At 42.9% G+C, this 22,296-nt stretch overlaps 2 protein-coding genes across 2 annotated transcripts in view; both read left to right on the forward strand.

Moving 5' to 3' along the window:
• The window catches only part of MICU2 (mitochondrial calcium uptake 2), a 149,638-nt gene extending 136,519 nt beyond the window's left edge, over nt 1-13,119 (forward strand). The window contains exons 9-12 of the mRNA XM_086739521.1: nt 5,110-5,281; nt 5,567-5,675; nt 9,465-9,622; nt 9,907-13,119. Coding sequence (XP_086595647.1) covers nt 5,110-5,281; nt 5,567-5,675; nt 9,465-9,622; nt 9,907-10,011 — 544 coding nt within the window. The 3' untranslated portion in view covers nt 10,012-13,119. The remainder of the gene's footprint in view (nt 1-5,109; nt 5,282-5,566; nt 5,676-9,464; nt 9,623-9,906) is intronic.
• Nucleotides 13,120-21,885: 8,766 nt separating this feature from the next.
• ZDHHC20 (zDHHC palmitoyltransferase 20) overlaps nt 21,886-22,296 on the forward strand; it is a 47,708-nt gene continuing 47,297 nt past the window's right edge. The window contains exon 1 of the mRNA XM_086739530.1: nt 21,886-22,084. Coding sequence (XP_086595656.1) covers nt 21,967-22,084 — 118 coding nt within the window. The 5' untranslated portion in view covers nt 21,886-21,966. The remainder of the gene's footprint in view (nt 22,085-22,296) is intronic.

Below are 22,296 nucleotides of genomic sequence, written 5' to 3' on the forward strand. Positions count from 1 at the left end.
CTTGAAGGGAAAAAAAAAAAAAAAAAAAAGGCACAGAGAGTATGGAAGGAATATTCAAAAAACTTTCTGATCATTGTATTTTTCTCCTGGGATGGCTTACAAAAAAGTACTTCCCAGTATGGTTAAACAATGGGCATCTTTTAATCACATAAGGAAAATTAACATACCAAATCCAGTTTATGGCATTTTTTTACTTGATTTGTTGCTTCTAGACTTCTCATCAGTTAAAGAATTTTGCACCAGAAATATTCTTTATTCATGGGGATTTTTTTTATTTTCTACTTTAGCTTGAAGATCACAAATTGTATAACCATACATAAAACATGCCTTTTCCCTACCTGTCCTGTTTCTTTCCTTAAGTATTTTAAATTCCTTGTTATATTTCATTTAAAACCTTTCACTTTAGAAACTGGAATGATCCAGGCTGAACCACACTGCTAGTGCTGCCATTTTTCTGGTGCTGTTCTGTGTTTGTGCCAATGCGTGGGTGCAGAATCTCTTTCAGGTAGCATTGTCGGCTAGTAGTGCGTTTGCTGTGAGGATAGCTTGTACATTTTCTCTGATTTTCCGCTAGGGATTCGGAGGAAAATAGAGTATGATTGCCTCCTTATTGGTCTCTGTATATGTCACTTGTATCTGTGAGTGTGTACAGGTATACAGAGCCCTAATACATGTAGAGATTACATCTCATGCAACCAGGATCAGGCAGTGAGGAAGTGGAGATGGGGCCAAAATCTGGCTTCGTGGTTGTGTGTTCCTATCATAACTGAATTGGATTATTTCCCAAATATTTAGTAAAAATGTTGAGAAGAATATCTGTTTCTTCCGTTCCTCTGTACTTAGCAATGGAATAGCTTGATTAGTTTCTACAGAATGTTTATAAATGACAGTGAGTAGCTTTGTTTTGTTTGGTTTGGAAACACTGAGGACAGTAAATCAAACAGGGTTTTGCCTGTAATTCTGAAAACAGTGAGATTGATTAACTGTCTTACTGCTTGCAAAACTGAATTTACAAGCATAGATTTAAATAAACCTCTAAAGGTTAATGGTCAAGCCCTTATTAGATTTTCTGTATTCTGTTTTGAAAGTCAGATTGCAAAAAGGCAACCTTGCAACTGCTTTGCAAGTCTTTTGGTCCAGGGAGAGTTTCAGATCGTCAAAAGACTTCAGTGTCCAAAGAGGAGCCGAAGCAGAGTACAAACGCCGGGGTGGTATATCCACCACTGTTATTAAGTTTCTTTCCTATAAATCAGTGTGACAAGAACTGGTCAGTTCTGTATTAGAGTGTTAAAGCTCTGCACAGACTTTCAGTTCAGGTCAGGAGGTATAGGAAGGAAAACTTCCCCTAACCTTTCCTTTTGTGTTTCATTCTACTTCTTTGTGTGCCATAAGGAATACAACACTAGCACTTCATTGCAATATCTCAGGTTGGAGGGGGAATAGCTGCATTCCTGAGGTCTCCCCATTTTTATTGCATTTTCACTTTTATTAAAGCTGAGTTGCCAAAAAGTCTTGAGAGACTCCCTCTTTCTATAGTAGAGCACATTACAAAATGAAGGATAAATCCTGATAAGGTTTCTGAATACTGTTGTAACACGATAACAAGTTTGGCCGTTGGCCTTCAACGTGGGTGTTTTAGAGTGGATAAAACAGACTGTCTTAAAGAAAGTACTGTCAGTTCCCAGTCTTTTCCCCATCTTATAAATTTATTATTTACCTTTCCTTTTTGTTATTGGGAAACCTAGCACTTACTTTTATTTTCAAGCTACTATAGCATAAGAGTATTCCCAGTGTATTTTTTTTTTTAATTGTAGAGCACATCTACAATCAGAATCCTATTTCCCGTATTTCAATTCTGGCTCCCTTCAAAGTCCCCGGCCAAGCTCCCACTGACTCTGGGAGAGCAGGAATTTCATTCCTTTGCTTGTTTTTCCTAATGTCCGGATAAATTTTTAAGGAATTTCCAGCTGAAACTCATCGCACCATGATCCAGAAGATACAAAAGCAAGTATCCCTAGTGATGTCTTGGCATTTAAGTATCAAGTTTTACTTGCTAACTAGAAAGTTATTTTTAATAACTTTTAATAACTTTCACTTAAAAAAAAACCTCATTAGGATTTTTAACTTTCACATCTGGGAATAAGAGTGACCTAGAATGCTGATGCGATGATTCATAGTATTTTAATTTTTGTAATATGGGAGACTATCACATATAAATTTTAAATTACACGTTTCAGCTGCTGCTCCAAGTAGCATTTAGTATGGCAGGAAATCTTCCCACTCTGGCTTGCCAGGAGCAAGCCTACAAGTTGAAATGAAATATCTGTTAATTTTTTGGTACCTAAATAAGTAATTCCCACTCCCCTCCCTAATCTGCATAGTGCAGCAAGATGCATGGCTGTTGTGCCGCAGGAAGGGTGCCCTGTCATTGCCTCAGAGCAACTGGAGGGGACAAGAATGAGAAAGGCAGTGGAAAAACCCACAGTGGGGCTGTGGAAATGACAACGCTTCAGTTGCTGTCCAACTAGAAGAGGGTGCAGAAGCAAGCACATGACAAAAATGCTAAAGACAAACCCTTCGCTTTCCTCTTTGGCTTTGCTGCACCTTTCGGCTGGCTGATGTGTGTGGCTAGGTGGGCCACTCGAACCTTCCTCAGCATGTAGAAATGCTTGGTCTTTCAGCTGTCCTGCTTTTATTAGGTGTGGCTAGAGGGTAGGTCACTGAGGGTTTTCTGCTTATGGAAATGCAATATTTAGAGAAGATGGAAGAATGTGTAGTTTGTCATCACTTGTGGCTCCTGACCAGTACAGCAAATGACGGAGGGTTAGCTCCCCAAGATAAATAACTCATACTTTCAATAACAGACCTTAAGTCTGTTGCAAAATGCGTCGGCCTTTCATAGATTAAAAGCCAAGAAAATAAAATACATGGTATCTCATTTCCCTATGTCCACGTTTTAGGCATCTTTCTGAAAGTGACCTCATTTTCAGCAGCTTCTCCTCCCCCAAACCAGATGTTACATGGATTGGAAACAACAGTCAAAGGTGCAGTTACTCTTCTGCGTGGTCTCTGCTGTGACTTCTAGCCAAGCACAAGCCACTGGATACCAGCACAATCCCAGATACCAGCTACTTGCCATTGACGGCCACTTCCAAAATGCAGCCAAGTGGCCCTAGTCAGTCTCTGCTGGACTGACTCCATGCCTGGGCTACCCTGCTTGGTCTGTGCCTCTCCCTCCGCAGCTCAACCTCCCTTCCCAGGAACCAGTGAGGCTCCTGCAGGCAGTGCAGCCTTGTGCTGGCCCATGCTGGCCAGTTTCCCCGGCACAGGCTGATTCCTGGGCTGGCCAGAGGCAGCAGTCGCCTTGCGGGTTACAAGGACAGAAGCTGCATCTGAAAAGTGAAGAGTGGTTTGCAGGCTGTGCCAGTAAGCTCTCACTGGTCTGTAGGGCCAGGGGCCTCCCCTTCACAGCAGTGGCACAAACAGGTCCTTCGGTATTTCATCCCCTGGTGAGAGGGAGAGTCGGGGGACTTGAAAGTGAGCCTGGTCTTAAGGTGGAGAAATATACCTCAGTGTTGGACTATGCTGTGAAAGCCTTGTAACCCCCCTTACTGGACCAGAAAAATGCCCATATAAAATGTGAGAGCATATCATAGCCCTCCTCAGCATTACTGAAATGAAACTCTAGCCTGAAACTTAAAATCACTTCCGCTGTCAGGCTTTCACTTACCTACATGTCCTGAGCCGTGAAGCATTTGTTGGCCCGTTATTTGCATGTGCAGCTCTAATTAGTAGAGGAAAAAATACAAGAAAGAGCTTATGCTGCAACAGGAGTCTTCAGCTAACCCCTTACAGACTTCACAGAGCTTCGAGCTACTGTTGTCCAAATGATCTCATTAAAGAACTAAAGATAGCTGTGTGGACTAAAATGCCATAATTTCAGGGGAAAGAACTCAAATTCAGTGAGGCCGTACAAACACTGATGAGCAAATGAGCCTCTACTGGTACTTGCTTCTTAGACCCTCAGCTGTCCTCTTCTCCAGCTAGTTGCTTTGTCCCAGCATAGGAGTATTTCATTCTATCCTGTCAGTAATTTTTGCAACTTAATAAAGCAGGGTTCTTTCAAAGTACTAAAGGGATTCTGGCAGGTATCACTGTGTTTTTAGTCTTTATTTATATTTTTAAATTATCACTTGATTTGGGATTGCTCCATTTCTGAAGAGGAAATTACCAAATGGTTCACACAAATGGTCTTTTACTTTCTCAAAATCCGTATCGGGCCAGAAGAAATTATAGTGGCCACATAGACCACACTGGGGAAACTCAAAGCTACATCTCTGCTTACAGTTCTAGCTCTGTGCTTGCATGTTGTTACTTGCTTCTCGTGCTACTTATTTTTCTTTCTAAAAGAATGGGTGTCTCCTAAAAACCTTGATGTTCACCCGTTCCTTTTTCAGACAGCTCTCTTCTTACCTTCCTGAACACCTGCAACATCTTTTTCTGTGCTCTCGTGAACTCAATTGTAATCCTCTCTAATCCATCCTCTAGCGAGTGCAGAACTGATTTGTCAAACCCCTCTTTGCAGTTTTAATCTTTGAGGCTTTTAGTCATCTTTTCCTGCAGTGATGATTTCAAGTTTCCTCTTTTCTTTCACCTTTGTGATTCTTAGGGCCTCATCTTTCTAGGCACTTTCCAACCTTGTCAATCCTCTCTTATAAATATGAAATTTCATAAATCATGTGTCAAGCCTGTAGCTACCGTGTCCTTTTTCATTCATTCGCTATAATGCTGCCTTACCAATCATTTTATCTCATTTTCTGCACATTTTAAAACATCAGTAAGAACTATATGCCGGGTGGATCTGTGAATTATCCTAGCAGCAGCAGTCTATGAGTGCAGGCTTAGAGAGCACCCTGCTGGTGTCCTTTCTGAAATGCAGCCACAGGAACAAGTCTCATGCACAGGTAAAATTAAACCAGTGACATGTTAAACAATGATGTTGATGGTATCTATGATTAAAGAGTTAGTGTCTAGTGCGTGTAGCAGCTAAGGTAGTAATAGTGATACAGTGATTCAAGTATCAACTGTTGGATATCTGTTTACGCTTAGGTTCATGGAAAATCTGCAAACAGAAGTCCAAGAAATGGAATTCATCAAGTTTTCAAAGGGTTTGAATGTCATGAGAAAAGAAGACTTTGCAGAGTGGTTACTGTACTTCACCGATGAGGAAAATAATGAAATTTACTGGCAGAATGTGAAAGACAGAATTGAGACAGGAGAGGTTGGTACATAAAGCGTGCTTTGTTTTGCTCCCTCGTTTGTATGGACAGGTTTTCATTTGAATATAAATATCTAATAATGTAACTAGTTTCCAAGTGAATTATTGCAGATTTGGAATTTTATGCAAATAACAACAATGATAATTTGCCAACTGAGAAATACAAATATTGATCATGAGTAAGCAATGACACCTAAATACTAGGTCCCACCAGATTTAGTGAAATAGATTTACTGGTGTTTGAGTGTGTTCTTCATTATATATCATCTGAATTCTGTGATACTCTAGAATATCAGTTTGGAAGAATTCAAGACTTTTTGCAAGTTTACAAACAACCTGGAAGACTTTTCTATTGCCATGCAGATGTTTACTGTAGCCAATCGTCCTGTTAAACGAGGTAAGTGCTGCACACCTTTCGTATGAAAAAGTGCATTTTTGTTACGGAATTAATGTAACTAAGTTATTTCAAAGTATCCCAAAGTAGCACTATGAAGTCCAAAAATAGTGTACTGCTCTTTATTCTGAATTAATTCTATTTCCTGAAAAAAACAATATTAAGTTCTCAAAATGTTTTGATTTTTAAGTTCTAATGTACTATCATATGCTAAGCTGATCACAGCAGACTAAACCATAGAATCATAGAAAAGTTTGGGTTGGAAGGAACCTTTAAAGATCAGCTAGTCCAGCCCCCCACTGCCATGGGCAGGGATATCTTTCACTAGTTGCACAAAGCCCCATCCAGTTGACCTTGAACACTTCTGATGATGGGCCATTCACAACCGCTCTGGGCAACCTGTTCCAGGGCCTCACCACCCTCATTGTAAAAGTTTCTTCCTTACGTGCAGTCTAAATCTACCCTACTTCAGTTTGAAACTATTTTACCTTGTCCTGTCACTACAAGCCTTGGTAAAAAGTCTCTCTCCATCTTTCTTATAAGTCCCCTTTATATACTAAAAGGCTGCAATAAGGTCTCCCTGGAGCCTTCTCTTCTCCAGGCTGAACAGCCCCAACTCTCTCAGCCTGTCCTCATAGGAGAGGTGCTCCAGCCCTTTTATCATCTTTGTGGCCCTCCTCTGGACTTGCTCCAACTGGTCCATGTCCTTCTGATGTTGGGGGCTCCAGAGCTGAACGCAGTACTGCAGGTGGGGTCTCATGAGATTAGAGTAGAGGGGGAGAATCACCTCCCTCAACCTGCTGGCCACACACCTTTTGATGCAGCTTAGGATGCGGTTGGCCTTCTGGGCTGTAAGTGCATGTTGCTGGCTCATACCTAATGTTTCATCCACCAGTATCCCCAAGTCCTTCTCTGTAAGGCTGCTCTCAGTGCAGTCTAAATTCTAGATTAGGAAGGATTTATTGAAACAACTACATGCTTTAGTAGTGGTTCATGGTAAAAAAAAAAAGCTTTTTCCTCATAGTAAAATTGGTTTTCTGATGAAACTAAACAATATAAATATCTTCATTTGCAGAATCTTTAGCATCTTGCTGTGTTCTACTTACGCTTCCATACTGCCTTCTCCATGTGCTTATGTAGTGTTATGCAGTCATTGCTATGAAAAACAAACAAGGTACTAAAGTGGTTTTTAAAATAAAAATTTAGACGAGGCAAGTTCCTTCTTTCCCATATAGTAGAAATAGGAGCAATGCAACAAAAGTGGATATACAAATCCTTTTTGTTATAATCCTGAGGTTGTTACTTGTTATACTTGAAAGACAGCTCTAAGTTATTTGAAAATAGTAATGTAAAAAGTTCCTAAGGAAATTTGATGAGACATTAACATTCATTGAAATAAATATTTGATGGGCTCATGTGAAAGAGGTGAAGAGATGTGAGAAGACAGGAAGAGAATTCAATATTCTTGAGAAATAAGTGTTTGGATGGGGTTTGGACCAAAGAAGGCAAAAAGCAGAGGGAGGGTACAATTTGTGACTTTCACCACTAGTTAGTCCAGCCTTCAGGAAGAGCTTTGTTTCTACAGCCTCTCTGGGCAGCTGTTCTAGTGCTTAACCACTGTCACCGTGAAGACTTTTCTCTTCTGTGTCAAACCTTTGCTGCAGCTTACAGTGATTGTGTCTCACTCCCATGAACCTTTGAGAAAAATGTGTCTCTCTTCTCTGTAACCCCTTCCTTCTAGGTAGTTGAAGGCTGCAGCAAGATCCTGCCTTACACTTCTGTTCTCCCCAGTTCCCTCACCTTTTCATTTTCCATCATGTGCTCCAGTTCCCAGCTGTGTTGATGGCCCTCCTCTGTCTGATTTGACAACATTTTTCTTCTGTTATTTGCACAAGGTGTAGAAGGAGTGGAGAGGAGAAAGAAGGAATTAATGGTGAAATAACAGTTGTAAGTGAGATATGAGAGTTTAGCTCACCTCTCTATTAAGTATCACATTTTTAAGTGCCAAAGGATGATGAGGACAACAGTTGGTGTTGACTCTGGTGATGTTTCCTTGTAAAAACTCATTCCTAACCGACAGGCAGTTGTGACTCTGTTTACACACTGAACCATACTGTGATCAAAAACAGTCAGCTTCTGAGGCCACTCACAGATGTTACATGTATACACCTCTAGTCATTTCCTGAATCTCACTAAGTTCTTTGTCTTGCTGTTTGCGTGTGTGTGCATATGTATTCACACACATATGAATATTTATCTAAAAATAAGACAGTCCTTTAGTCCTTCCTTTTATTCCGGACTTTTTTATTCTTCTAAGTTAGTACCTCATCTTTTCTCTCTAAGGTGGTCCTTTTTGGTTTGAAGATTGTTATGCTTCACTATTTTAAAAGATCTTTCTCCTTCATGTTCTTTTTCAAAAAGTGCAGTACCATCTCTGGATTTATATTTAGCTTCAAGAGCTGAAACAGTTAACATCTTTGTAAAGACAAGATTGAGACTCTGCTATAACCATCCCAAATTTCATGTCCCTTTAAAATTTTGGTATATCCTTTTACCAGAAGGATTTTCAACTTAACTATATGTAAACCAACTGTAAATTAATCAACTGCATTTATACAGGAGTTGTTCAAAGAGGCAAAGATGAGAGCGAAGTCAGGAGTGCTCTTTCCTCTAGTAAGCTTCAGAACTAATCATATTTATAATGGTATTTATAAACAGAACTTGTTTATGAAAACAGAACCACATTATTACTCTATTTATGACTTAAATTATTACAGGTTGTCCAATTTAATAATTGGACAACCTGCTGTAATAATCCACAATACTGCTATACTTTAATAACCTCCAATCCCTCCTTGAAATTCACATTTACGTGATGCCTTCAAAAATGCATCCAATTCATGTATTGTGATTGTGCTTGCTATAATAAGCAATAATCATTTCGCTTCTACTTTCTGCTGTTTTACAGCAACCCCACATATTTCCTCATCTTCCTTGAGTCAAAACTCCAAATTCTTTACACCACAAGACCAAAAGTAGGGGTAGCAGGTATTACTGTAATTCACATGATACTGTAAAAAGAGAAGGCCAAAAAGCTGAAGAGGAAAGATCTCCAGAGAGGTATGACAGCTTTTTCTGGAACAAATCCTCATAAACTCTTCCATCATAATTTAAGAAAAGGTAGCCTGCTTCTTTGAAAAACAGAACTACAAGTATAAAAAGCCATGTGCTATAAATAGTGAGTTGAGTATGTGATAGTCTGTGTTTCTCTATAGAGTTGCTGAGGGGATTGTTGGCTGAGGTGGAGCCTGGTGTCATCACGGAACATTCTGCTACCAATTGGCTCGGCCTTGGCCAGCAGCGGATCTGCCCCAGGCCTGGCCGAGTCCACTGAACAAAGGGGAGCGACTTCTAGCAGTTTCCTACAGAAGCTACCACCTTAGGCCCCCCCTCACTAAACAAAACCAGAACAACAGGTATCAGCCAAAAGTACGGAAGTTTTCAGCATGCAGTTATTTCTAGCAAAAATTATCACTCTGACTGTTGCTTGAGAAGTAGTGCATTTCAAAAGTTTATCATACGATTAATAAAGATAGTGTTATGAAAGATGAAGCAAGCTCAAGAATGCATGAAATGAGGCGGCCTAGTAGTTTACTAGTTCACACATCCCAAATTCTCTAGTTAGGATACTCATGAGACATTGTAAATTGTACAGAATCCTGCTATTTATGTACTTTCCAATTTCCTTACAAGTTTACAGTCACCTGTGATGTAATATTATGTCTTTCCTAGCTGAGTTCAAGAGAGCAGTGAAGGTGGCGACGGGACAGGAGCTCTCAGATAATGTTTTGGATACCATCTTCAAGATTTTTGATCTAGATGGAGATGACTGCCTCAGCCACAGCGAGTTTCTTGGGGTCCTGAGGAACCGAATTCATCGAGGTTTGAGGGTAACAAGCTAACATCATTGTTTTTAAAGACCACAGATGACTGCTGCAACTATTTTGTTAATGCTTGTAGAAACACAAGTAGAGATAGTGAATAGAAAGAAGTTATGTTTTAAACTGAAGATTCTTTACTGCTTATGAATCTGGGAGGAGTGCTGCCACTACAAACTTGTTATGCGTGTGAGCTATGGGAGCAGCAGTATTGCATTACATAGTGCATTTACACAGTCTGTGAATAAGAGGGTTTCTTTGTGTGAATGCTAAACATACTTCAACTTTATTAACAGGTACCGCAACAGCAAGGCATTCAAGGTTACTGGAAGTGTGTGAAAAGAGAAAGCATCAAAGGAGCCAAAGAATTGTGGAAACAAACTGGGAAAAGTCCTTTTTAAAGCAGTCTATAGTTCTTTTGCTATAAATGTTGTTATTTAGTGGAGTTTGTCCTGTTTACATAATAGCTGAATCAAAAATGCTCTCTTTTTTTACTATAGTTAAACTTTAATTAACCCAGTTTCTAATGCAATAATTATGTATCATTCTAGTGCAATCAGTTTGGTTTACAGAACTGTTATCACTTTTGACCTCCATACGGAAGTACTCTTGTTCTAGGGAATGGTGGTGTTTACTCCTCTGTGGAGTCTGACCCTGCACTGTAGCATACAGAATATGCAGGATTTAATAGTGGCCACTGGCAGGAAAATCACAGCAATATCATCTCCTGTTGGAAGAGTGGACGTAATCTCAGTTAGCCACTGACACAGCAGTTCTCTTTCCCTGGCAAGGCCAGAGGTCCAAAAGGCAAAACCACTTGCACAATCCATGCAAATCAAGTTGTTCTAGATAGAGAAGGAAGATTCACATGGTTCGTGCCCTCATTACCATGAACCGCTTGTGTGCTAGTTTCTGGTGGATGATTCCACCAGAATCTGTGTGGATGTCTGGTTTGTCTACCTTTGTGATGATAATATTAAACTGGAAATACAAGACTGTTGATACAGGCTTTAAAAGTTGTACATTGATCTGTGAATGTGCATTGAGTCTCTCAGACCTCTTCAACAGACAGTATCAATGAGAAGCAAAAATCCTCATTCTGTCATAAACAGCGATAGCTGCAATTTGGGTCATAACTATTTTGCTTTAATTGTATTGCAGAAGGTGAATGTGTAACAAATAGTTGCTTTATCTTACTAAAGGTTGTGACAGGGAATGCTGCAATATCTCAGGAATTCAAGGTTATAGTAAGCAAGTGTTGGAGAAATAATAAGTACAATGAAGAAGTAAATAAAAATGTTTATTACTCCAAAATGCAAAGTTAGATTTAAAATCTAAAACAGTAAACCAAGAAACAGATCAAAATTAACATTTAGTAATTATAGATTAACATTTTTAGCTATAACATAGTGTATATGTTATACACAGTTTTGCATGTTACACGTTTTTTCTTTCTTACAACTTTAGGAGCTGATAGTCCCAGGTCCACATCAGTCCTCCTGGTTACCCACTATATATAGGAGATAGACCTTATCAGTAAAGCTCTCAAGGTTCTTCCTCTTTCCCTCTCCCAGTTGTCTGACTTGTCTTGGCTGGGGTGAAAGCTTAACCTTTCAAGACAAGTTCATGATAACAGAGTCAGAAGATGGACTGGAGAAATGTCTCAAGAAGAACAACCAAGAAATCTCACCACTCTGTGAGGAAGTATCCATCCCTTTTAAGCATGGCACTGGCTGTATTATTGTCAAAGTTGCATATAAGCTCACAGGAGGTGTTCTGCTTTGGGGATTAGTTGGGGGAGCCTTGAGAAGAGGGGAATCTTCCATGATAGATGGATACTAGAGCAGCCCTCACTCAGATGAGGAGCAGGAGAGACTGTGTTAGTAAACCATGAAGATGCCACCTAAGGAGTACTGAGATTACAGAGAATGTATTTTGGTATGTCAGTAGCCGTCAGGCAGGTTTGTGCTGAGGAGGAGCCTTGGCACAGTGGTCTCTTGTAGGGAAACAGAGCGAGAAGCTAGCAAAGCAGTAGTGCATGCCTGCCTGCTGCTCTTCCCACTATGGTCTTCACTTGGAGCTTTAATTTAAATTGTGTTAAAGAGAAAATGCTTATATTCTTGTCATCTGTGGACATGCACCCAGAGTCACCAGCCAGAACAAGAGCATGCCCATGTGGGCATCCTGAGACTGTCTAGAAGATCACACACCAGTGACCACCAGGGATCCCTTTTACTTCCCCAGGAAACAATCAGAATGAAATAAAATGTAGTAAACACCTCAGCCTTCCCTCCTTAAACTTAACTTATGCACTGCTGTAGGGGCAAAAGGAAATTGGCTTACTTTGTGCGTTTGGAAGTTGCTTTGTGTAATCTGGTGATGGGAGCCAGGAGGAAGAGAGAGCTAATGGGAGCAAAGGTGCGGCAGTGGGACTGGCGTCAGAGTACCGCAGTCAGCTTCGCATCACCAAAAAGTGAAGGACACCATTGAGCAAGACACATCGTAGCACAAAAGTGTGTCTTCACTCGAAGTGTGCTTTGTTCCAGCTCGTTTAATGCAAGGCTGCCTTTTACTTGTTGCTGTTAATATTATTTTTGGCAAATCATTTTTACTTTGGAAAGGAGATTGTTCTTTAACATTTTATTCCCTGTAATGTTAATAGGTTTATTATGTTCTTTATTGCTTTTGTGTTTTCTTTTGTTTGCTTGTGACTTGCTTCCTGCAAGCTGTTTGGTTTTCTTTTGGAAAAATCAATTGATTTAGCTTTAGCGTATCTAGAAATTTAATTCCTCATTGCTCATTTGCGTCTGGGTTTGTGCAATCAGCAGTATCTGCTTTTGGCAGCAAGTTACTAAAAATGGGATTTCAAGTTTTATTTTTAAGGAAAAGCTTTGCTGTCGTGTTCAGAGGAAAAAGAAAACATGCTTATTTTTAGATGAACTTTGTATCTGTAGTAAAAAATAAATTAAATGATTGATTAGGAATTAGAATACAGTTGCGAAACATTTTTGGAAGAAGTTATCCTGAAAGTACAGCCAGGAAGGAAGTCCTTTGAAGACCAAGGAAGACTTGTTCATCAGCCTTGAAGAATCAGACTCAGTGTTTAATCTGTAGTCTGTTTTTGTTTGTCTTAACTAAAAGGCTTTACGAAACAGTCTTAAAATAATCTCTCATATTAAATATATTAGATTGAAAGAGCTGTTTATGTAAGTGTTTAGATTGACCTTGTCTTTTAAGGAATCTGTGGTAGTTTAGATATTTTATTTCTTTTTAGTCTTTAAGGTACTTGCAACGTGTCTGTCAGCATTACTCAACACAATTTAGTTAAGTTTATGGCAGCTGCCAATCTACCAGTTAAACTTATCAATTACAACTTTTTTAATGTTAGGAGCCCTTCCTCTGAACAGAAAAATATAGAAAAATTAAATAAAATTGAATTTTTAAAAAATCTCCAACATTGCATCTGAATGGTATGTGGAATAAAGATTAATACATTGCACATTGCAGAAGTCTCAAAATTTGATTTAACATATTTCAGAAGGATACACAAGGGTGAGTACAAGTAATTTACAGCATATAACTCATTCACAGAATTTTAGTTGTATCCCCATAGCAACACTTGTAAAATTAAAATGTAAATTTTTTACAATGTAAAATTTCTTTAAGTTTGTTTAGCTTAAGATAATTGTTTAAGAACATCTGTTCTTCATTTCTAAAAGAAGCAAAGGCAAAAATGCAGTGTGATATATTAAAACAAAAGGAAACTCATTAGTTGTTTCTAGAAATTAATTTTGGTGTTTCGATTTATGCAAGCATCCTTCTAAAAGCAAAACTCCCTCTGGAGTCAAACCAAGTTGGTAGGTTTTAAAAAAATATGTAACAGTGAGGAGTACGTATTCTGCATGTAAGAACTGTAAAAGAGAAGTTTTATCCCAATGTTATATGGCTGCATCAAAAGCAAATCTCTGATTTACTCCATCTCCTCCAGTTTATTGTCTGCTTTCAGGGTTCAGGCAGGTTGCCATTGCTCGTGCTCGGAAACACGCCAGCGCCTGAACTGAACCAGGTATCGCCAGGATGTGTTGGCTTGTCTGTTAAATCGGGTGTCATTAAAAGGGTGAACAATGTGTTCATTTCCTAATTTCAGGATTTCGGGGGAGAATATGTAAAGTTTTTATCATTTTAGGAATTATAAATGTTTTGTCTCTAGCCTCCAAGGTGTCTCAGAGCTTTTGAAATTTTGGGTGTAGAAATCAGACTGTGTCTTTGGACTGAAGATTTTACAGATTACACTTGAGTTATCTAGAAAGCAGAGATGAGACAATTAAGATAAGCAAGTCAGCCCATGGGTTACAATTTCATGGCACTTCGCCTGTCCAGTGCATGTACAAAAAAGAATCACTGCCCAATAAAGGGCTGGAATGGGAACAAACCCAGGTTTAGAGGACGTATTTTAAAATTCAGGCATTTTGACCATACTTTGACTTAAGCATAGAAATGGATCAATGAATGTACATGAGAATTTTTAAAATACAATTTTCTTCTCATGCAAGAGTTCTCATGGGAGAATGCAAGCATGTCTCATACCTTCAGATTTAATCTTTCCTGTAAAGCAGTCACGGCTGGGTCAGGAAACTACTCCAAAGCAGAAAAAAATCTTCAGTCCTGAGCAGAAAATACGTGTCCAAATTGACATTGTTAGCAAGATCCAAGCTGATCGAGCAACAGCTCCTGTAAGGCAGCCGGTCACAAGGGAAGCATGAAGATGAAAGTGGTCGGTGTAAACACAGCGTGTTAGGCCCCAGCTGAGCACAGAAACTCCTCCCAGAGAAACTGAAGAAGTCACCCCACAATAAGTGGAAAGCCCTGTTCAGGACAGGAAACCTGAGAGACTTCAACATGCACAAAATTAATCGGCAAACAAGTGCACATCTCTTTGCTGTCCTGCTATTTGAAGGTTTCCTGCTGGCTTTGTTGATTAAACAATTCCTAGTTTGTTCAATAATGTAAAAATTATGCCACATATGCGGAGACAGATTTCCCATTAGGCTGCTATTGGCTTAGTTAATAATGTTTTCATTCATTAACCGGAGTGCCCGAGCGCAGAGCTCTGCTCGCCGTCCTCGGGAGCCACGCTGCTGCTCCTGCACGCTGGCCTCTGGAGGGAAGCTGCTTCACTGTGCACCCACGTGTGTGCTTTTAGAAAGAATGCCTCATGCCCTGAAAAGCAAAAAAGCCAGGTTTTTCCACACCCACCTTCCCAGTGTGAAGCTCAGTCTTTCTTCTGCCACGCCTGGCTGAGGGTGGCCTGCCCTTCCACGCTGCCCAGGTGGTGGAAGTAGCAATGGAAAGCAACAGGCTGTGGGAGGACGGACGCTGCACTTTGCAAAACGCAAGGTTCCTGTTGGCCCCATTTCAGACACACAGATTTGAAAATCTGGGAGGATGCGACATTCTGTAGTCAATGTAGAGATGTTTGGGGGTTTTTCTCCTGTGGTTTTAGGCACCAGCTAGCTGCTCTGAAACATCCTCTGGAGGACCCAGCCTTTCTCCATGAACAGCAAAGGGTGCACAGAAGAGGAGCTTCATTGGACTAAACTTGTGTTTTGTGAATGCCACCTTTCTTCATCATCTTTAATGGCTCCTGAATACAAATACTTGCATTTGGACATTTTTTGTTAAATTGATGTGCTATTTTACATGAAGGGTGAGAACTCTTAGAAAGGAGCTGTTTTAAAATTTTTATGAATTTTGACTAAAGGAAGTAGATTTTGAAGTCAGAACCATCCAGTGAGCAATTTCCTGGAGAAAGGAAGTACTACAGGGGTGTTGTAGTGCAATACTGTATGCCTCAGGTCCACTGCTTTAGGGGAAATTTGTCAGTTTTGATATTACCCCATGGAGCAACTAGTAGCTCTAAATCCCCCCCCCCCCCAAGAAAACCAATTGTTGTTAAGCTTTGTCAATAAAGTGTTTTTAAATAGTCTCTTTTTTTTTCAGGATACAGATTTTTTTTTAAATTATGTGGCATCTTACAGTGTTTTAATCTGCTTTGAAACTGATACTATTAGAATGAGTGAACATTACTAGAAACGTTGTGTGCCTCTCTCAAATAATGCACAGAAGGTCGTTCCTAGAGTAACGGTAGCTGAGTCACAGGACAGACAATTACATACATTGTTGAAAAGGAAGGATACCAAAATGTGATATTTAGCCACTAATCTTTAGAAAAGGGGATTTCAAAAGAGGAGACCAATGAAATGATAGGTCCTAAAGTTAAAAAAAACCAAAGCTCTTTTAAATGCTATTAGAAGAAATGGTAATTTAGGAGACATGAATATCACTGAACAAAAGGACACTAGGAAAGCAAGGAATAAATCAATATGGCTGAAATTAAATTTTTCGAGATGCTGTTTGAGCAAAAGAGCATCTTTCACAATTTAGAAATTTGACCTAACACAGACAAGGGCAACTAGTCACTCACAGTTGGTGTGTACAAGATTACATGAGCTGTACTGGAATGTGAAGAGCAAACACTTACCCAGCCTTGGTTGGTTCTATGTGTATATCAGAAACTTGAAGCCTCCAAAAATTTGATTTGTCTGATATTACCAAGAACAAATAATAAGATCCCTAATGAGACAAATGATCATTTTGCATCAGTCTCCACTTAAGAGGCTGTTGGGATGCTTCTGCCAGGAGATTGTTTTTTCCTGGAATTTAAGATGAGCTGCTCTGAGAGTTAAAAAATACAGAAGCAAAATGGAGATGAAATTGTTGTAAATGAGGTCTAAATAGTACAGAGTTCTGAAAAATAGTGTTTGCAGTGTCTTGCTCTGAGACACCTTTCCAAAAGCATAGCGAATGATGGTAGATCTATTTTTAATGTTTTAAAAAAGTTGATGACACAGTAATTTATAATACAGTAAATTTTGCCATTTGTTCCTACCAACCTGCACAAACTATTTATTGCAAATAGACCAACAAAAATTTGGAAGACTGCAATAGACCCTACCTGGTGCTGAGGCTGCAAGGGGAAATGTTTCACTTCTCTCATGGAGTTCTTTCTGCAGGTAAAGCAGGTGGGCAGCCAGAAATGGAGGTGGTTTTTTTGGTTTTTTTTTGTTATTTGACAGTTACAGGATCAGATGTGAGTGAGGTGAGCAGCCATTCCCATGACATGGCATTCTCAGTTGCTGTTTGGCTTCCCAGAGTTTGCTCCCAAGTGTCATCACTGTCCCTCCCCACGAGCTGCAGTGCAGATGTTTGAAGCCAAAGAGGTACTTGGTGATTTCTAGCAGAGCTGTCTTCCATCCTGCTTGGCACCTATTCAAAGAGCTGGTCAAAAATCATCCGTCCTGCCCAAGGACCAGCTGTCACCAGCTTCCTGTCCCACCCAAGGGATCTGTCTGACCCAGAAGAGAAATACTGGCCATGTCACAGCTTCTAGCTTTGCTGGTGTTAGACTCCTTCCAAACCGCGGTCAGTGGCTGTTCCCACAGCTCAGTACTGACACGTGCGCAAAGGGGGTCGTGTCAACACGCACGCGGCCCTGCCAGTACCTCAACAGGTGAATCAGGAGTCAGCATCAGCAAGGAAGACTGGGATAGAGGGGGTCATGCTGGATGACTTCATGTCTTCCCTAGCGTGGTGAATCGTTTGCTGATTAGGCCTATTTTTATTCACAGCTGCACTTCTTAGTCTTCGTGTTAGGAATTTTGCTTCTTGTGAAAGGTCATGGGGTTCTATTAGGAAAGCTGCTGGAAGCAGGGATGAGAGGAGGGTCGGTGCACAGTAACAGCCACCCACACGCAGGACGAGCTTGGTAACAGCTGGCTGTCACTCTGCTTCCCAGGTTCGGCTCCCTTCCCTTCACATTGCAGGCTTGAGAGTGCAATGTTTATTCACTGAATACACTGCTAAGAAAGTAACACAGCAATTAAACGACTAAAAACACAACTGTAAAGCTAATCTATCATTCTTAAAACTTGCGGATTACATCCAAGGATATTGCATTACAATCTTATCCCCCTTGCCTCCCCGCTGCTCAGGCTCAGGGTGCAAGGCTACCCCTCCTCACTGCACCCTCCCACACCGAGCCATTTGGGCAGAGAGCGGATGGGGAGTTCAGCAGGGCTGTGCAAGGGGCTCCCCCTCTGTGTCCTTGTGGGTTCAGGTCTCCAGGTCAGAATCCTTACAGCGTGGAGGCATCCATGCTCCTACTATCAGAAGATCCCCCTCTGTTATTCTTACCTTTCCCCATTTCTTCCATGTCTGGAACCACTGTTTCTGTTGCCAGCAGTTGTGCTTGGCGCCATAAATAGCCAGAGATGCTGTTCAACTGAACGCCTCGGAAGTATTTTCCATTAAATTGGCAGTCCCTTTTGCCATATGGCACTTCTGGCTATCCCAGTGGTTATCATTGTCAACACATCAGAGAACCATCCCAAGTTTGTTACTGAATCACTTTGCATGAGATTCAAAATTCCCCTGCCCCCATCTTCCTGAGTTTAGCTGTGAGCACTTCAATACAAAATGAATTTAGGACTGCTAAATGTCAGATGTGCCCGTACCTTGTATACTGTTTCCATGATGTTTGCCAGGCAGTCAGTACGCCAGGCAAGTTTTGCCAGGCAGGCAGTACAGAAGAGGCACACTCTGAATGTATTCATTTCTGACATTTCATATTTCATTCCATATCGGCCTTTAACCAATCTCATCCCGTATATTACAGGATTAATACCAGGCTTTGTTTGGATATGCTCAGTGTCCCCACTAACCTGCAGCATATATAGGCTGATACAACAGCATCTCTCTAGTATCACTTTGGTTGCAAAGGTACCGTGCAGATTCCATGCAACTTCTACACCTGCCTCATATTGTGCTCCAATTAAAAAAAAAAAAATAATTCTTTTGTTCCATTTTTGCTCATTCCATACCCCTTTAAAGCTAAAATCGGTTACTTCTAACAGGACTATTAACAAATCATAGAATCATAGAACCATAGAATGGTTTGGGTTGGAAGGGACCTTTAATGGTCTTCTACTTCAACCCCCATGGCAAGGAGCAGGGACATCTTCAACCAGATCAGGTTGCTCAAATCCAACCTGGCCTTGAATGTTTTGAGGCATAAGGCATCCACCACCTCTCTGGGCAACTTGTTCCAGTGTTCCACCACCCTCATTGGAATTTTTTTTTTTTCCTAATATCAACTCTGAATCTGCCTCCTTCTATTTTAAAACCATTACCCCTCGTCCTATCACAACAGGCCCTGATGAAGATTTTCTCCCAGTCTTTCCTGTAGGCCCCCTTTAGGTACTGGAAGACCACTATGAGGTCTCCCCAGAGCCTTCTCTTCTCCAGACTGAACAGCCCCAACTCTCTCAGCCTGTCCTCATAGGAGAGGTGCTCCAGCCTCTGATCATCTTTGCAGCCTCCTCTGGACTCGCTCCAACAGGTCCATGTCCTTCTGATGTTGGGGGCTCCAGAACAGGACACAGTACTCCCAGTGGGGTCTCATGAGAGTGGAGCAAAGGGGAAGAATCACCTCCCTTGACCTGCTGGCCACACTTCTTTACTTGGACACCAAGCATTTAAACCTGTTCCCATTGTCTTGAGGCTAAATGTTAAAACTCCCTTGAGATCTTGAGGGAAAGCACATGCCAGCAGCCAGTACATGTTTTCCCACCTTTAGCAAACAGAACAAAGATTAGAGGAGCTAGAATACTTTAGCAATATCCCTGATGTGCTAACCATCACATCAGCCCAAGATTTTCCTGGTTCATGTTAAATCCAAACTGCTCTGTCCTTGATAGTACTTTTCTAGAGTGACTCATCCCCATAACTAAGATGCCATCCACATAACCAGTCACTCCTCCCAGGCCTTCCAGCTCTATCCTCCCCTGGCCATTCCCATTAGGAATGGGCCAGACCAAGCTGTTCCACCAGCTCTCTCCCTCTCCTATAATCCCTCTCTTTAGCAGCCCTTGTGTTACTACATACAATTTTACAACTCCCTTCCCTACCACTCTGAGCTTGTAAGTGCTCCCATGTTCTAGCATGCCCATACGTTTAGAGTTAATCCCAAAGTGATCAAGAAAAAATGTTGAGTTCTGCTCCTGGGACAGAGTAACACCAGGAACAAGCATAAATCGGGAGAGGAGTGGCTGGAGAGCAGCCCTGCAGAAAGGGATCTGGGGGTGCTGGTGGGCAGCAGGCTCAATACAAGTCAGCAGTGCGCCCTGGCAGCCGAGAGGGCAAACCGCATCCTGGGGTCCATCAAACACAGCATAACCAGCCGGTCAAAAGAGGTGATCATCCCGCTGTATTCAGCTTTCGTGTGGCCTCACCTCGAGTACTGTGTGGAGTTCTGGGCTCCACCATTTAAGAACGTCCTTGACTGCATCCAGAGGAGGGCAATAAAGCTGGTGGAAGGGTTGGAAGGAATGTCCTGTGAGGAGTGGCTGAGCACTTCGGGCTTCTCTAGTTTGGAGAAAAGGAGGCTGAGCGGAGACCTCATTGTTCTCTACAGCTTCCTGAGGAGGGGAAGCGGAGAGGGAGGTGCTGAGCTCTTCTCCCTGGTATCCAATGACAGGACACATGGGAATGGTTCAAAGCTGCACCAGGGAGGTTCGGAATGGGCATCAGAAAGCATTTCTCTACCAAGAGGGTGGTGAAACACTGGAACAGGCTCCTAGAGAGGTGGTCAATGCCCCAAGCCTCTCAGTGTTTAAGAGGCATTTGGACAACACCCCTAACAACATGCTTTAGCTTTAGGTCAGCGCTGAATTGGTCAGGCAGTTGGACTAGATCATTATTGTGGGTCCCTTCCAACTGAAACAGTCTATTCTTTCTGTTCCACCTTTCTACGGTCTCTGGGCACATCTCACCGCTTCACAGTTACTCTGCATGTGTCAAGATTAGAGGTCATTGCTGCCTTTCTCTGCTCTGATACCCAGATGAACACACACACGCACATTCCCACACACGCAGGCTGCTGCTGCCTGGGCATTAGCCAGCAGCATCCCCTCTCTATCAGCTGTTAGAGGCCTATGGTATTCTGAATTCATGTTCACCTATCCCAGTATTTTTCCATCATCTCATCAGCAGGCAAGGCCATAATAATTGCTCCTGCCTTCTGCCAAAGCAATCCTATCACTGTCAGCACCCACTTATCCTCTGCATGCTCAAAAGGACTACGTGGTTTCAAAGTCCAGGTTCTGCCCACCCATGCCAGCAATCTCCTCCTTGCTGTTTTTTTTCCATGCCTTCTCCTTTCGGGACACCACTCTTCCACATCCCTGGAAGTGTTGGAAGGCCAGGTTGGACAGGGCTTTGAGTGACCTGGTCTGGTGGAAGGCGTCCCTGCCCAGGGCAGGGAGGTTGGACTGGATGATCTTTAAAGTCCCTCCCAACCCGAACCATTCTCTGATTCTCTCCCTGTGGCGCACCTCTGGGCTATTAAAGCCCCCCCCCGCCGTGCGTTTTATCTTTCCGGGCGCTCCCGGGGCCGGGCGCTCCCGGTATCGCAGGGCGGGTCCCGCTCAGAGTCGGTCCCCGCCGCCGCCAGGTGGCGCCAGAGGCCCGCGGGAGCCGCCGGGGCCGCCCCGCTGCCGCCTGCGGGCGGGGGAGCGCGCCCGGCACGAGCGCCGTCCTGTTTGGAGGGGAAACGGGGCTTTGCCGCGGCACGGGCCGTCCCAGCCCCGCGATCCCAGGCGATAGTAAGGCTACAAATGTCAAGCCTTAAAAACGTCCATGTTTAGGAGGGTCAGCCCCGGAGAGCGGCGCCTGTGGCGACGCCTTCCCGGAGGGTAGTGGAGTTGTTGTCAGGCGTTAACTGAAGTTCAGAAAGCAGCATAGCAAGTTATTTATAAATAAACATTGCTGCGGCCAACAAGCTCATTGAGCCCTGTAAGTACATGGACTCTGTGAGCAAGGAGGAGGTGACAGCCCGGCGTGGCTGCCCGGACGCAATCTGGCGCCCCTGTGCCCGGCATGGCCACCACCGACCCGCCCGCCTGGCCGGGACCGCAAAAGAGTAACGCTGAGCTTTAACATCACTTTTTTACGGCTGGAGGAGGATCCCGCCCAGAAACAGCCCCGCCGGCGCAAACACACACGACCGACCCCTCCCATCAGAGGGGGACGCGCTCACCTCCCTACCGGCACGGGGCGAGGGGACGGTGGGACGGAGGCGGTGGCGGACGCCGGAGCCGCCCCTCTCCCGCCCACTGCGGCCCGCCCAGGGCCTGCCCGCCCGCCCGCCCGGGGCCGGCACCGCAGCGGTGGCCGTAGCTGCAGCCGCCGCCCGTTGCAGCGCCGGCGCCGATGCCTCCTGCAGTGGCCCAGCAGGGAAGATGGCGCCGTCCCACGTCCTCAAGTGCTGCCAGAAGGTGTTGGCTTGGGTGCCCGTGGCCTTCATCGCTCTGGTCGTGGCCTGGTCCTACTACGCCTACGTGGTGGAGCTGTGTGTGTGTGAGTGGACGGGGAAGGTCGCGGGTGCCGGGAGCTGCCAGCCGGGCGGGGACGACCCCTCACCACCCTCCTCCTCCGGGGCCGCCTTCTCCCCGGCGGGTTTTCCTTTCCCTTCGCCCGCCTCAAGCTTTCCTTCAGGCGGGCGAGAAGGAGATCCCCACCCCCTCGCTCTTCCCGCGCTCTCTCCGGGGTCGGGGGTTTACCTGTTGTCC

The sequence above is a fragment of the Chlamydotis macqueenii genome, chromosome 1 (genome assembly GCF_036417535.1).
Source record: "Chlamydotis macqueenii isolate bChlMac1 chromosome 1, bChlMac1.mat, whole genome shotgun sequence".
Lineage (NCBI taxonomy): Eukaryota > Metazoa > Chordata > Aves > Otidiformes > Otididae > Chlamydotis > Chlamydotis macqueenii.